The 16,867-nt window shown below is 45.8% G+C and overlaps 1 protein-coding gene across 1 annotated transcript; it reads right to left on the bottom strand.

Annotated features, from left to right (window-relative positions):
• Nucleotides 1–9,457: 9,457 nt before the first annotated feature.
• Nucleotides 9,458–15,280, bottom strand: LOC122374615 (thyrostimulin alpha-2 subunit-like). Its single transcript, XM_043353452.1, has 4 exons — nt 15,097–15,280; nt 11,091–11,249; nt 10,332–10,507; nt 9,458–9,658 (listed from the first exon to the last, which is right to left on the bottom strand). The coding sequence occupies exons 2-4, from the start codon at nt 11,245–11,247 to the stop codon at nt 9,566–9,568; spliced, it is 426 nt and encodes a 141-aa protein (XP_043209387.1). The 5' UTR covers nt 11,248–11,249; nt 15,097–15,280; the 3' UTR covers nt 9,458–9,565.
• Nucleotides 15,281–16,867: the final 1,587 nt, after the last annotated feature.

Genomic DNA, 16,867 nt, shown 5'->3' with positions numbered 1-16,867 from the left:
GATCAGCGCTGCTAAAAATAGACGTGTCAGAATAGGATGGCCTCCTATCAACTTGATATCCAGGTCGCGCCCAGCCCTGGGTGGTTAGTTTTCCTGAATGAATCCATGCGCGCTCGGTATGACCCATTCGAAGGCGTGCTACTCCTACGATGGCTTCCTGCCGATGTCGTTCGGTGGCGCACTTTTCGGGAAACCGGTGCACTTATCTATTCATGGTGCTGCCGCAAAGGTGCTAGTTAGCAGCTGATACGACCATTGCGAGTGATAGAGCGTAATAGAAGTGACGTGTCTCCCTCCACCCAGCGGCTGGTGACTGACGGGCTATTTGTGAAGTATACAGGAAAATTACGAAAGAACGGAAACTCTAGAAAAAAATGTCGAATTCATTAAGAATCTACAATGACGTGACAGGATGCATGCATGGCAGCCTGCCGACTGAAAAATGAGAGCTTCGTAAATAAATCGGGATTGCAAGTTTTTAGGGTTAAATCAAATTTAAATGCATAGTGAACATAACATAGACAACCATAAAAGAGAACTCCGTCATCACTATTAAATTGATTTACTATACACACAGAAAAATATTGACACCGTTAGCGGTGTAATTGCACAGTACATATCTGAGCACTTGAGGAAAGTTAATTTAGTCCCTTCCCCGCTTAAATTACTCGCGCTTCTAAATGAACACCAGGAAGAAGGTAATAGAACACTGTTAGGAGGGTTGGGTGTTTTACTACATGTAGCAAAACACCCAACCCTCCTAACAGTGTTCTATTACCTTCTTCCTGGTGTTCATTTAGAAGCGCGAGTAATTTAAGCGGGGAAGGGACTAAATTAACTTTCCTCAAGTGCTCAGATATGTACTGTGCAATTACACCGCTAACGGTGTTAATGTTTTTCTGTGTGTACGCTAATGCATTATGCATGGTAAGTGTTTGCATTGCGTTATTTTTGTTAACCTCACTTAGCACTCTGAAATGAATCCATGACTGCAGACTGTCGTTATAAGCCATTTAATGGATGAAAGATGTGTGTACACTGGACATCGGACGTAATGTCATTAGACCCCACAATGTTACGTATGTAGTACGTCAGCCGCAAAATGATCATTTAGGAATGGTCTTCGTCCATAGCTATTTCATGTCCATGCACTTAGCGATCAGTGATCATCACAAAACGACAAATGTAAGTACACAGTCAGTGCATATTATGAAAAGAAAACCTGATCCGGAGAACAGACTCGACATCATTGTGCATAAGCATTTCCGAGAAACGACAGCAAGTGTTCTTGCATTCTGAGGAACAAGGCTACACAAATACGATACTTTGTATAAGCCATTAGGCGGATACTTTAACGCACTTAATTAAAACCATCCCTTACTTCAGTAGCACCTAATCAATGCAAGTGAATAGACATTCAGCCTCAATTCGAGCATAGGCACACTCACGATGTGGACGCGTTCGAAGAACGGCAGGTGACTGCTGGTGCTCATCAATCCTAAGATATTTGCAAGTTGTACAGATATTTTAAATCTAATCGGCTAATGCATTCCTTGAGGTAGGCATTTTCTTCTTCAATGTCTCTCAAAGACTGCATTGCCAGCCGATGAGACTCGCAAACGCTGTCTACAAGAGACTTTGGCAAGAGGCGGTGCCGAATCTCCTTGCGAATTTCTTTTAAGGTCTCCTGCTTCTTCAAAATCTCTTCTTGTAGCTCTTCAATCTCTGCCACATACTCAGAGGACGAACTCAACTTGATGTCTTTAGGAATTACGACGTCTTCCAAAATCTCTGGTTTTCTGTATGATTTAGACGCCTCTTCAAGTTCTTCCGCTATTTTCTTTAGTTCGAGCTTGGTTGCTTTGTAGTGAAGAATTTCTTTCTCCAGTAACCTTTCCTGTTCAGCTATCTCCTCTTTTTGCTGTTCAAGGCTGTTGGAACCTACATCAGAGCCATTTCCTTCGACTTTTGTGCTTTTCATTAAACGTGACGGCTCTTTGATATCTTGAAAGAGTGCTTGCGCGAAGTTATAGTACGCATCGTGGATGCGTTTCAGTTCCTTCTCGTCCGATGTGCCAGCATGAGCGAGCTCATCCAGCAGCCGCAGACCGCTGTCGAACTTCTCCTCCAGTTCCTTGATGTCGGCGTCAGGGCCAGGGAGGTTCAGTTGAGCCATCTGCTGGTGGAGGCTGGCCAGCTGAGGTGAGCACTCCTCCTTGTCTGTGATGAGGTGCCGAGGGACCAGGCCAGTGTCCTGCCGACACGGTGGAGGCTGGGTCACTGCCGATGAGGATGGCAGGCTAGTGTTCTGCTGACCCGATGGAGACTGGGTCACTGTAGCTGAAGATGGCACGCGCATCTCATCGCCCTGAACAGGAGAGATCACAGCCGGCAACGGGGCGCCGCCGTCCTTTTGCGACTGCGCCCAGTCCCCTGATGTCGGCAGTTGCAGCTGTAAGAGCGCCGTCTCTGATGTCCACGGCGACGTGTGCTGAGTGTTCTCGTCTTCCCCTGTATCCTCCTGCTGCTCTTCATGTCCTTCCAAGTTGTCCTCATCCGACGTCTCTCTGTCGAAGACAGGACAGCTCTTCCCCACATCAAGAGGTGATTCATCATCGCTCTCGTCATCTAAGCCGGATACGTTTCCATCGAGCAGGTTATCTGGGATGATGGCCGAACTCTCCCAGATTGCGTCGCTGGAGGTGGGGAAAAATAAAGAGTCGGAGAAGGCAATCAGAGATCCATGGGAATCCCTTGAATCCGGTGTTTCTTCCGATGACGGTGTGGACGATGTTCCCATCTTTTCTGTCTCATTTTGCTTACCTTGGTGTTGGCCTGGCTCCCTGGATGTTGCAGACATGATGCTATTTATTTTCATGCCAAAGCCATATCGATTTTACTGTATTTGATGTTTTGTGTGCAACAGGACATTATTTGCAAATTGTTTTTGAATTGGACCAGAAGAGCACCACCCAAACAGCGAAACATATCGGCACACGGAGAATAAATACAGCTATATCAATGGCATCGGGTATATGGTAAAATATAATCAAGTATAGGAAAACACCTCTTGTGAAAAATAACACTGTATTTCATTCAATTAATTGATTAGACAAGTTGTAAGGCCTTTTTCCAAGCCCGATTTCATCCGCCTAAAAATCTAGGCTTGTGCTATACCTTACTGAGGTGCTTTCAACTCTGAAACAATTTGAACATTTACCAACAAATTTCGGGCATTCATATGAACCTGTCAACGTAACCAGGCTATTAAAGATGTAAAACAGTTAAAGTCATCTTCTGTACCACGATAAAAAAAAAAAAAATGCATAGGCACACTGCCATTTCAACCAATGAAAGTGTTAAGTAAATCAAGTTTTCGTATAGGTCTAAACGAACAGAGGTTTAACCCGCGCCCTACTGGGATCTGCGTATAATACGCCCTACGGGGGGGGGGGGCTATTCATAGCCCCCTCCTAACTCTGAAACTACTGGGCCGATCGTCCAAATTCAAACGGCGTCTGATAGCCCCGGAAAAACTGTCGAGCGGAACCTAATTTCATTGACCTTGAGGTCACCAATGACGTCACAGGTCAGGTCAAAGTAAAAATTATTAGCATTTTGGCTTGTTCACGTTTTGGGCTCTGGCCGCCGTCTTACAAGTCAGATCAGGCTCATTTTTGGTTCAGACACTCGTGAACAGATGCTCTAGATACCCTGAGGGTACCGAACTTGTACTTTGATTTTCAGGTCAAGTTCAGGTCATCACAGGTCACGAAAATATTATATCATGCGTCGGTCACGTGACACATCTTTTATGGTCCATTTAGGCCAAAAATTTCGAATTTGATGTCGTCTGTGTCATTCGAGGTCATTTTGAGTAGAATTTAGCTTAGATCAGGTCACTTTCAGGTCGAAAAAGGTCAAATTTTGAAGTTAAAATTTTTCAATAAAAAAGGTGTCTATTGGATGCAGTTTGAGCTCAGAAACACGATGGTGCTATTTATATTGGCGTACGATGTCAATTACGTGCTGAAAATTGATTTGAAAAATTAATAATTGTGATTTTTTGCAATAATGCGTATAACTTGGCCATTTTTGAAGATATTTAGCTTAAACTTGCTCGAGTTAGTCATTACGGAGCGAGCGAAGCGAGCGTAGTCTTTCCTTAGATTAACGGAAATTTCTGAGTATGAGCGGCCGGCCGGCCGGCCGGCCGGCCGTGGTCACGCTTTTGCGAGGCTTATATCTCAGCAACCACTTGACCGATTTACACGCAGTAATTTTTGTAGGGTAGCTTCATTCCTTCTACCAAGTATTGGACTATTCCTGATGCATGTGGGTGACCCCTTATGCACGTGCCACGTGCAAAACGAAGAGGTGTCCGTTTTGTAATTGTTGCAATATCTCGGTAACTACTTGGCCGATTGCGCTGAAAGTTGGCATGTAGGTAGGCATCCACTAGGCACTGCATATCCATGTGCCAGAGTTGGGGCGCTGCTGCACGTGCGCACGTGCAGGGGTCGTTTCCAGATCTCGAGAACGGCTCGACCGATTGCGCTCAAATTTGGTACACAGTTAGGGACCGGTTAGTAGGGTGCCGTGCACAAGTCAGTTGGGACCCATTTTGCACGTGTGCACGTGCAGGGTGCCGCTTCCAGATCTCGAGAACGGCTGGGCCGATTGTGCCCAAATTCGGCACATCGCTAGAGACCGGTTAGTAGGGTGCCGTGCACAAGTCAGTTGGAGGTACCCCCTCGCAATTTTGCACGTGCAAGGCCCACCCTCTCGCTCGCTCCGTTAGTCGCCCCAAAACACTGACAACCAAAACGATTCTCTATTCCCTTTGATCATGGTGTGTCATGCTCCTATAACTCTGCCGTTATCCTGGCGGAATGCCCTTAAGATACTCAAATGATTCCTCAAATGATTCCTTTTAAGCATATCAGGGGTTTTGGTCTAAAACAACACCCGGATCATTTTCTTCGAACATACCCAAACTATACCCTCATTCTTTAAATATCTCCCTTGAATTCTTCTAATATACCCTAGTGTACAGTCTCTGCCGCTACTGTCAGATACCGTACCTGTGCCGCTCGGCGCCTCCGGCGGTGACCGGTCGGCGGGCCGGGACTGGCCGGCCGGGCGGGCGAGGAGGACGGGCAGTCGCTCCCTGGACGTGTTGCTGACTACTAACCCGCGCCCCGCTGGGCTATTCAGCCATACGCGCCCTGCTGGGGATAGAACCTTAGCCCTCGTTTTGGATGTGTTACGATATATCAAGGGAAATCGGACGAGGGAGCTGAGAGTAATGAGACAGTTTCTGAGCAAGTTCTACGACGAATATACCTAGGGCATTATTATTTTCCCTTCTGGGTTTATGTGGGGTCTAATGCAAGAATACATTGAGATCAGTGATGGAAATCACAGAATGATACGGGAGTATTACGTGGGATAATGCGAGTATAGTTTGCAAAATATTCCCCTTATACGCTTAGAAGGAATACTAGAGGTTTCGATGTAAGGGTATTTTGGTAGGTTAAAAGGAGTGTACTGTGGGTATCGCAGGGAATAGAACAGGAATCATATTCCTTTCCTCTTCGGTACTTACTAGGGTATATTAGAAGAATTCAAGGGAGCTATTTAAAGAACAAGGGTATAGTTTGGGTATATTCGAAGAAATGATCAGGGTGTTGTTTTAGACCAAAACCCCTAATATGCTCAAAAGGAATCAAAAAGGTTCTCAGTGTAGGGTATATTTGAAGAATTTCAGAGTGATATTCAAAGAAAGTGTATTTGGGGTATATTCGGAGAAATGATCAGGGTGTTGTTTTAGACCAATTCCCCTAATATGCTTAAAAGGAATCAAAACAGCTCTCAGTGAAGGCGTTATACTGGTGATAATGCTTTCTATCACATGTGTTCCGGTTTTTTTTCGAAAATACAAAACTTTTTGGAAAAAATGTAAAAATATAAATTTTGAATTTTATTATATTAAATTTTCGAAATTTTCAAAATTTCGAAAATTCGAGATAGAAGTTTGATAGCGCAGACTATTCTGAGTCCTCTCATGCAAAGAAATTGGATCTATCTTAAAAACTGAGCTCTTGGGAGCGATTGCCGTGGTTCAATGTTTTGCGTCGAAATCGGCCGAACATGACGTCACTCTGACGTCATTTCCGGCCGACCTATGGTAGGTACGAAGCTCAAATTTTGACACAAGGTGTCAAATTGATGCAGCCGAAGGTACTGAAAGTTTGGCGTCGATATGTGAAGTGGTTTGGAAGTTATTGCAGAAAAACTGGAGGGGGGCTATAAATAGCCCCCCCCCCCCCCCAGTGGGGCGCGGGTTAATAAATCATCGCCAAGAAACCGGGTCTCATGAGCTCTGAAGTCTGAAACGCATTAAAGTAGTGTTGGACATTGTTAAGAATCCGTTCGTTCTTTACTTCGGTATAAATATAACAGATAACGATTTGACCTCAGTGCTGTATTGAAGTGCAACAGCTTCGACACCAACAGGCAAGGCAATATCGAAAGGCAGTCACCGTATCACCAAGCAAGCAGGTATACACACGCAGCGAACATTTACGATCGCTGATCACAATTTCAATAATTCACGCGGAGTTATATATAAACTCGACAAACTCGATGATGATATGTAGACCTTTAACTGCTTGAATATCTGCTAGATAAGCTGTTGAAAGCTTTTACAAGATATGAACGAATGAAATGTAAATATCCATGCATTGGTCAGTAGATACAATTATTGAATCACCCGTTCACACGCCTATGTTCTCTGTTGAAAGGCAGCCAAACGTTGGAGTTCTGTCAGTATAGCGACAAGTGAAAGGTGTTGTCAGTTGCAGTGGCCGCCAGGACAGCTGATAGACTATTCCGTTGTCTAGACTCTGCTTTCATGCGGCCATTTTTGTTCACTCGCCCATGCTGCAAAGAATGGTAATCCTACGCACGCCAGAATCAGCCATGACAGAGTGTTAACAGGCGGCGTGCGTGAACAAGCAAACGCCCCATCCCATGACTTTGGATGAAGTCGTGACACAGGCCTCATTTATCGCCTTTTACCACACGAAGTGTATTGTATTGATGTGTTTTAACCATCACTTTTGTACTGACGTAGACGCTATATAATCCATGTCATGGAAGGTCTTAAAGGGACTATCCCACCTTTAACATGGGGTTTGAGTTGAGATAGCCAAGTTTGCGGCGGGGTTCAAAAACCACTAACTATCTAGGTTGCAACCCCCGCGGCCTCTTGGTGTTGAAGAAATTCGTTCCCTTTATTTGAAAATGGGCCTTGTACAAGGCCCTATCTTCAACATGGAGCGACCGTTAGTGTGACGTCACCTCGTTTAGTCATTCTGATTTAAATGGGTTTGTTCGTTGAAAAATCGCTTAAAACTTGGTCTGAACTTTGTTGTGGTGCCTACAGAGTAAAAAGAATCAGCTTTATGACAGTAATGTGGCCTGGGGAAGGAGGTAATTTTGGGCTGTGACGTCACATATTTGAAAGTTTGTGTTTGGAATATGGGAAGCCTAAGATGTTTAATGAAAAATAAATGCCAGAACCGTGTTCCTGGTCATCCAATCTACAAAGTCGGGCACAATTTAACTGGTTTTAACAACATTTTAGTAGGTGGGATAGTCCATTTAATACATTATCTATATAAGCGCATCACTTTCAACCAATCATTGGTCTCTTCTCTTTTCTCATCTATCTTCACATCCCTGTATGTATATTTTTTTCTGATAGAGCTGATGTAGGTAAACTGAGTTCGTCATTCTTGCTATACATAAGCATAGATGTATAGAGATGCGCATAGGCGTTTTTTGTTGTTGTTTGTTTTTTGGTGAAATCAACATCAAGTACCGTTAGTCGGGCAGGTTAGCAGTTACAATACATTTGTTCTGTGAACGCCGGAGCCGTCAGAACTATCGAAAAGTATCAGATCATCACTAAAATAGGTCAGCTACACACTCCTAACTGCCAACCATACTGCCCAACTCCTAATCGTACTGGCAATCGGTCATGTATCATATTTCAGCTGTTCCCTGCGCATGGCTCATTTTCAGTTTCCTGATCATCGCCTCCGCAGGTCACTGACGAACGGTATATTCTGCTGATATTTGCAATATGTCCGTAAGTAGCTGCTGGCTGTCAGCGAATGGTCGCCCGTTACGTCTGTTGTGAGCACGTCCGACCAAACACATAGTGGCCTCATAGAATGGCTTGACGTCAACAGTTCACTCAGCTCACTCGCCGAGGACAGTTTGTGTGAGCGCCTGGGTACTTATTGAACACTGTTGTTGTCAGTCATGTTTACGGCGTGTACCATTAGATATATTACTGTGCAAACTCACTTATTGTGCTGTTGGAGACCATTGCTACTTCCGATGAACGTCATGTCACGCCATGTGGCCGGTGTCTATTTTGACTCATTTCCAGGGCGTGGAGCAATTAGTCCGCACATTAGCGGCACGGTGATCCGGTCGTAACATACCGAGGTGCGTAGGTCAGCCCCCCCCCCCGAAACTCGGCACTTGGGTCACATATGGCGTCAGTTGGCAGCGCTACAAAGGTCGTCAAAGTCATGAAAAAATAGCTGCTATCTCATAGGCAAAGTCAAAGATCAATTCGAATAATCGGTGTAATCCGCGTCGCGCGTAAGAGGTAATCCAAAACAATTTTCGTGATTTTGGCATTTAAAATTTGCCCATAACTCGCGTACTGAGATTTGAGTGCCTATCTGTATGCCTCACCATTCCTCGTGCTAGAATGTCAGTTGCAAGGTATGGACGTGGGTGGCTTATATACCTCCCACGCAGTACGAGGCCTACACCCATTTACAGTCATTTGCCGAAGATTAGTAAGTGACTGCGTCGGTACATTCATTATAGCCTAAGTTTCATTGACACTTTGATGACACTAAGACACGATGGGCGCGTTGGTAATAACCTCACTGGGATCGTGCAGGCTTCGCGCACAGCCAACATTATCCAAAACATAGAACACCACTGAAAGTGGTGCGACATAATCTATCAACGGTAACAGTTTCTTAATTTTTCCTCAAAATTCTTGTGAAATCAAGGCATGCATCTTGAAAAGCATTTGCAAGTATTCCTAACAACACTGCTTATTTTACTACTGTGTAACTATGTATGCTCATGCACGGACACCAATTTGGCGTTTTTTACCGCAACACACGCTCTTTGCGCACAGAGCTTTATCTCAGCAGTCGCCGCGGTGTACCGATCGAGGTCGGTGCCATCTCTCCCGAGCTTTCTGCGCCACCGGTGTGCAGTGACATCAGCGGGTGATCAGCATAAACTCCGAGTGGCGCTCGTGAAACGGGGCGACGGGAGACTCCGTTGAGTTCCCTGCCCTTCACTGCGAGTGGACTCGAGTGTAGGAGTCGCCGCCGGTGTATGACAGGCAGGCTGGTATGAGATATATAATGTATTTACGAAATGCGAGGGTATGGTACAGTGGAAATGAAACCAGTCAACACCGCGGCAGCAACAACATAGCTGCCAGTCATGAGGGTCGTTACGCTTTCTTGCAGTGGAAACATGCACATGCTCTGGCTGATTTGATGTCTATGTACTTGGGTCCGTTGGCACATTGTAGTTCAACCTGTACCTGAAATGGGACAATATAATGTCAGAACAAAATCAGCGAGCAAATGCCACATCCGAACATGAGGATTGTGATGATGTTATAAACGATACATGTGAATTAAATATGATAAATAAGTGGAATGCAAGGACTCTAACTTGTGTGTGACTGCCGAATGCTGTGGCGGCAAAAGACATCGAAAGCATGCCTTAATCTTGATATATTTCATTGTAATATAACGCGAAACTAGACCTGCTGCTGACAGGCCAGCATTATTGAAAGCGAACATCTGGAGACTTTTACGAAAACCGGATGGAGTTATTATTGCGCACTGAAAGCATAATGTAGGTACTGCTGTAATTTTATAACGTTTCATGATTTGACCAGGCATGCGTTATGTATGCATGATTTCTGACCAATATTGCTGCCCAGGTATTTTCTCTATTGTTCTAAAAGTGGTGGCTATTTGGCTGTTTTGTGAAGTTTTCCATTGAGGTAGGCAGCACTTTGATACTGAACAACTTTAAATGTCAGGCCACGCAAATCTAAACCTTTTGTTGCTGACGTCGCTGCAAGACACTGTTTTCTCTCCGTCCATCCGTCCGTCCGTCTCCATCCGTCCGCTCTCCGCCCATGCACGCCACGACTACGCAATCAGCTGTACATACTTCAGTCAGCTCTAACGGGATCTGCTCACGTTTTTCGTCTCCATGATGTTGCAGCACTGCGACACTGAGGTCAGTAGGTGACGCGGGTTCAGCTTCATGGTCGCCCAGCTGGACGGCAGCGCGTAGGATTCGCAGGCGCCCTGGCAGGCATTCACCGTCAGAGCCAACGGGAGACAACCGGGCACCACCACCCGCTGCGTGTGACCTGCCGGGTCAGGTCAGGGTCAGGTCAGGTCAGGGTCAGGGTCAGGTCAGGGTCAAGTCAGGTCAGGTCAGGGTCAGGTCAGGGTCAGGTCAGGGTCAGGTCAGGGTCAGGTCAGGGTCAGGTCAGGATCAGGGTCAGGGTCAGGTTCAGGTCAGGTCAGGGTCAGGTCAGGGTCAGGTCAGGGTCAGGTCAGGGTCAGGTCAGGGTCAGGTCAGGGTCAGGTCAGGGTCAGGTCAGGGTCAGGTCAGGGCCAGGTCAGCATATACGAGTATTAAGGTAAACTGGTTTCAGCTGGCACATGGTGTGGGACCCGAAACAAGCTAGTTGCAATATTTACCAGTAAGTTGCAATTCTCATTGACAAACGTCGACAAAAGCGCAACTGGAAATCCCTTGCACGTTAGCTGTGGCTGACAGACACGTCTCTAAGTGTACTAACTTAATTAGCCATCATTTAAGCCTCTGGACTAAATTTTGCAAAAAATGCAGATTTCACATGGCAGCAGGACGCAATTTGCTGTCGTTCGGCAGTTAGTAGAGGGTCAGTGAGGGCCAGCCGACTAGTCTACAGCTGGGCATCTTACCGACTAGTCTGCAGCTGGGCTCGTCGTACTCGAAGGCCTCCAGCTGACCGATCTTCTCCAGCTCGAGGCTTTGAGTTCGGTGGGGAAGGTGAGCAGAGAGCACACAGCTCAGTACTGTCAGCTCGACCGCCAGGAGGAGCACGGCGCCGGTCGGCATCACTGCGGGGCAGGGCGGGGCAGGGCAGGTCAGCGTATGTGAGAGGAAAGCCATGCGGGTCAGGGCAGGTCAGGTCAGGTCAGGTCAGGTCAGGTCAGGTCAGTGGATGGTCAATTGGTTCGGTCAAGTCAGGTGTTGGACAGAAGGAACGCGGCCGGATCGCTGCAAGTCTGGTCATTTCAGGTCAGGTCAGGGTAATCGGGAAAGGAGAATGAAAACTGCATCACTGCACGTCTGATAAGGTCAGTTCAAGGTGTGGAAGAAGAGGCACGGCTCGCATCACTGCAAATGGTCAGGTGAGGGCAAAGTGCGGAGACAAACAGTGGAAAGTACAATCAGGTATGAGGCAGTGATGCATTGCAATAACATCGGTCATGATGATGACGTAGGTAATTACCATCGACGCCTTTTCAGAAGAAATAGTAGAACGAACTGGGATAAAACGTGGCTGACGAGCATACCCTCAGAAAAAGTTGGATATAAAATTCGATAATCGTGCTTGATATCGATATATAAACCTCAATGCCGATAGAAAAACCCTGACGAATATTAACAGCAGGTGTTTTCTACTGTGCATCGTTCATATGCACTGCGACGCGTTCTGTGACGCTTTGGACTAGAATGACGTCAACATCGAATAATAACGGCTATTACCCTCATCAACTGTCCACAAAAGGTAATAAAACTGCTGACAACTGCAACGAAAAACTACACTAAGCAATTAGCTCACTGACAGAGACAACTCACACTGCATAGTAACGCACTATGTGATATAGTGACGCTCATGTCAATCTCAGTAAGTCCCGGTTGCCACGGTGCGTCCCATGACGGGCGGCTGCAAATTGAGCACCCATTTCGGCAGCCACTATCTGTGCGGGGAACGGCATCCTGCGGGACTCTGGGACCGGCCGGCGGTAATGAGATGGCAGCTCAGGACGCAGCGGCGGCAGTGAATTGTGGCCACCAAGTCGTTCATCAGATGAGGAAGGAATGTCAGATAAAATAACTTGAGAAAAATATATGAAATACTCGGTACTGACGGGAGTAAGAATTTCGTTCTTCAATGGGATGAGTGACGTGTGTTATCAATATCTTATGCGATTGAAAAGGTGTAATTCAGCAGCGACCTGCCCACAGTCGTAATGTGGGCGCCCTGAACGCGGCCCATAGGTTCAGTTCCGAATGCTGTTCACTGAACAGCGTTCGGTGGGTGCAATGGTCAGGAAAGGCCATTTTGACCATCCAGCTTGACAAAGTGGTGTCAATTGTTACAGCAGCAATGCTAAATTGCCACACCCTGTGGCTTCATGTGCCTTATCTGATCACATAAATCTTTAGTTCGTCTTTAATGGCGTCATCTAGATAGGAGATAAATTCACAAACTTTTATTAAATCATTCTGGCATCCAAAACCTTCCATCAGTGCATTGTCAAGACAAACCAATGAGCCAGAGTAAATATATGTCGTAGGCATCGGGTGAAATCCGTCATTTCATGAAATGTCTAGGCATTACATGGAATGCCGGCAAAAACTGAAATATTCGTAGAAATACGGGCGTTACAGCGAATGCCTGAAAATTTTAGGCTTTTCATGAAGTGCCAGGCGGAGGCCAGGCACTCCCTGAAATGTGGTCAAAACCAATTGAGTACATTTGTTGCCTAGGCAAAGGGCTGGTTTCCGCGCTCAGCTTTGCGGGAAACCGATGCAAACGAGGTTGGGGTGGTCGGAACAGATCGCACTCTTGGCCTGAGAGAGGCGTTCCGAGAGCAGTCACTTTTTGGAGGGCAAGGGATGAAGCAGTGTGCATGCCGGGCCAGCGCCAAACAGTGCAACACCAAAAGGTGCAAGTACCGTAAGGCTGGAATGATGTGTACGAATCGGTTCCACGCAGCGCTCCCATGTGTCAACAAATAATAAAACAGTTCTGGAACCTTTTCTTTGAAAATGCGGTCTCTATAGGAGAGTTTCCAGACGATATTTTTTTTTACTGCCTATGGACCAACACAGTAGACCCCACACTTCAGAGAAAGCCGATAACTGCACAGTGTAATATTTGTGTACTAGCTAACAATAAAGTATAGGTACGCTGCGCTGCAGACGAGACGATCCGTGAAATATCTCGTAGTGTTAGCCCATTTTACACCAATACGATAATGTCCCTCCCCCTCCCGCCCGCCGGCGTGTATACTCGTATGCACACAACCGTCCGCGTACGAAAAGTTTTGTTACAGAGAGTGCCGGTCGTCTTTTGGGCAATCCATGTAAAGCCTAGGCAACGAGTGTACTCAGTTAATTTTGACCATATTTCAGGGAGTGCCTGGCCTCCGCCTGGCATTTCATGAAATGCCTAAAACTTTCAGGCATTCGCTGTAACGCGCCTATTTCTACGAAGATTTCAGTTTTTGCCGGCATTCCATGGAATGCCTAGGCATTTCATGAAATGCCGGATTTCACCCGATGCCTACGACATATATAAGCGGAAGCAAAAGCTTGCTTAAACCTATTGCTTGGGGTCTCTACGGAGTACGTAAACTGGCTGGGGGAGGGGAGGGAAAGGGAGAATCGGACGCCCTTGATCATGAGAATCGCAAGGCACATTTTGATGCGGTAAACGGCATCCGGTTACCGTAATCGTAAACTACATTATTTGATGCTTAAAAACAAAAAAGGCAAACGTTTGAGGATTGAGATTAAAAAATACCGAAAATCATATATATCGTGAGTGGCTTGAACGGCTATACCTTCCTTATTTTATTTATTGGCCGATTCGGTCCAGATTTTAAGACAAGCCTCTCAATGAGCATCGTAATCACAATCTTATCACTTTTCCGCTTTTTCAGGTAAGATAAAAGGCAGGCTTAGTAGGGGAGAGTGGAGCAAAGCGGCCACCCTAACGCTTCTCGCGATGCCAACGCTTGATTTTTAAACTTGGAAAGATTCTTTCTATACCAATGTGATCCCTATTAAGTTGCCTTTTATTTCAACTGCGTTTTATTTCCAAAGGCGTTCACATATGGAAGATATTGACAAAACTTTAAGCCTATGCATATTGGCCACTTTGCCCCATACCCTGGGGCAAAGCGGCCACCGGCGTCTTCTCAAGTCCCGATATGAGAAACAAAATAGTTGCCTCGTGTACGACTAGGGTATTTGATGGTGACAAGGTTTAAGCGAGGATGGACTGTTTGCTTTGTCAGCATCCCACTTGTAGGTAAACAAAAAAAGGATTTTCATGAAAAACATTTAATTGCATTATTTGGTAACTCATGCAACTGAAAAGTGGCCAAGATGAATGCATGACGACACATTTGAATATAAATAATGTTTTTTATCCAGATGGAAACAACTTATGGCCAATTGGGAGGTGGCCACTTTGCCCCGGCCACTTTGCCCCGCGCATACCGTCCGAGACAAAAATATTCCAGCTTAGCTATTAGTGGGGTAAAAAACATTAAAATTGGTAGAATACATGTACGATAACTATGCAATGCATGGACAAGAACGCTTATAAAAATTCCAAGCGGTTATGGAATAACATAACATTTAAAAAATGTAAACACAGTTGGTAATCTGGCAAGAAATGCTTTTCCGTGTTTCACAGAACAATGGTGACGGGCCTGAAACCCCGGTCTGGCTCATTCGAACGACCGTGAAGAGAAGTATAATTGGAAACCATAAATTGGAACTGACGCCAGCTATGAAGGGCTAAAACGATGGGTGGCCGCTTTGCCCCGGGTGGCCGCTTTGCCCCACTCTCCCCTACATTTCTTAGACGAGCTCTGATTTGAATGCTGCCGTAAAGGCCTTCAGAATCGGCTACCCCTCAGAGAGGTGGAATAAGCAGCTCACCTGTCTCGCACAGACCAGTCTCCGAGACTCCTGCTGCTGATCTGGTCTGCTCTGGTCTGGTCGGGTCTGGCCTGATCTGATCCGTTTAGCTCTGGTCCGGTCTGCTATGGTCTCCGGTCTCGCAGACACCTGTTGATGGTCTGCTCTGCGAGTTGCGACCCCTTCGGAGCCGGACGTCCCAGCAGCCCCCGAGCAGTCTGATGTCGTGTGGCACACCGCTCGCCGACCGAAGCCGGCCGCGGCTCTCCTCAGGATCGACGTCACTCGGGGACGACCAATCACCGTCGAGTGTGGGTGGCTGTGACGTCACTGGTAAGATTTTGTCGGAAATGTTGCGGAGCGGTGTGACACGGGCCGGACAGCTTCTCAATAGGGCTGTTTGAAAGTAAGGCATTAAATAGCCTCGTAAAGTGACACCCAATGGTGATGGCAGCCATAACGTGTGGTCACCAGTGCTGATGCAGTGTGCTTGAGTTATGGTCATAAACCAGGCCTGAACTACATACACCTCGGCTATATATGTGCAACGTCGGAAGCCATCGAAACGTTTTAGATCTTTCCGTTTTCGTCATCACTTGTCTGAAACTCTGAAGGTGTGACACTTACTAAAGTGCTAAATAATACTAAACAAATTACTTAAAAATAGCTTTGTAAATTAGACTTACAAAATAAGCCAATGCGGTCTTACCAAGCTCACGGTTTAGGTCAAGGCAAATGCTAGATCTGGTCACGTAAGTAGGTCTACGTTTTTAATGGCATAACATTACATAAATATGAAATTATGTGCTGCGCTCCCCATGCCCCGTGTCGGCCAGTGGGCTGGCGCCCTGCTCGGAAAATGAAGCGGGTTAATATACTGGAAATACTTTTAGTGGTCTTGAGGGCATAAGCAGTAGATATGCACTACCGAAGTATTTTACATTCCACGCGTTTATTACTTCCAATCACTAGTGTTGATGATTATGTTAACATCATGTTTTACTCTGTCCTTAGTTTTTGTTACCTTCTATGTCGCTACCCTACTCTCGCCTTGCCATCCAAAGGTGAAACTAATTCCATACATGTAGTGGACGTTAAGCCCGTCGCGCTGATATGGGACCTCAATGTGTCAGCGTTTGTCACCAAGTGTGGGGGTGTGAAATCAATAGCTCAATTGATTAGCCTACTTCGTACCTATTGCAGCGTGCGTACTAAGTAACCCACATACAGTGCAACACCCGTGCATGAATATTAATTGAGTCGTTTGCATGTGCCGTGGAGGAGTTTAACATTATCTTTCGCTTCCGCGTGAAGCGTTTGTAATAATTATTTGGTGATGGGTAGGTGTCAGGTGATGGGTAGTTTAGTTGAAGGTATTTTGGTTATTCTTGCATTTGGTGATCGAATTATCAACTTCTCTTCACTTGCCTAAAGTCGATTCGATAGCCGAACCGCTCCTCTCCCCTGCACAACGCTCAACAATTTCGAAGATAAGCATATATGTAATCAATATCATTTTTAATATTCAACAGAAAAGCTTAAAATATTGCTGAATATGATTACATATGGTTTATGATAAGTGTCCGAAACGTTTCATATTATTTAGGAGTTAACTTGTATTTGAATAATTTCGGGTCCGAAGTTTCGCATTGCATTTCACATAACAATTGAGCGCTCGTCGAATATAGCGACATTGATAAAGTGCTGAACTTATTTATTCATCACACCATAAAATAAATGCATGTTACAGTTCTCTGGAATGAAATCCAGAGTTTCACAGGTGGAAATACCT

Source organism: Amphibalanus amphitrite, unplaced genomic scaffold (genome assembly GCF_019059575.1).
Source record: "Amphibalanus amphitrite isolate SeventyFive unplaced genomic scaffold, NRLGWU_Aamphi_draft 001682F_arrow, whole genome shotgun sequence".
NCBI lineage: Eukaryota > Metazoa > Arthropoda > Thecostraca > Balanomorpha > Balanidae > Amphibalanus > Amphibalanus amphitrite.
Note: the sequence above shows the minus strand (reverse complement) of the source record. Positions and strands in the feature narration are given on the sequence as shown.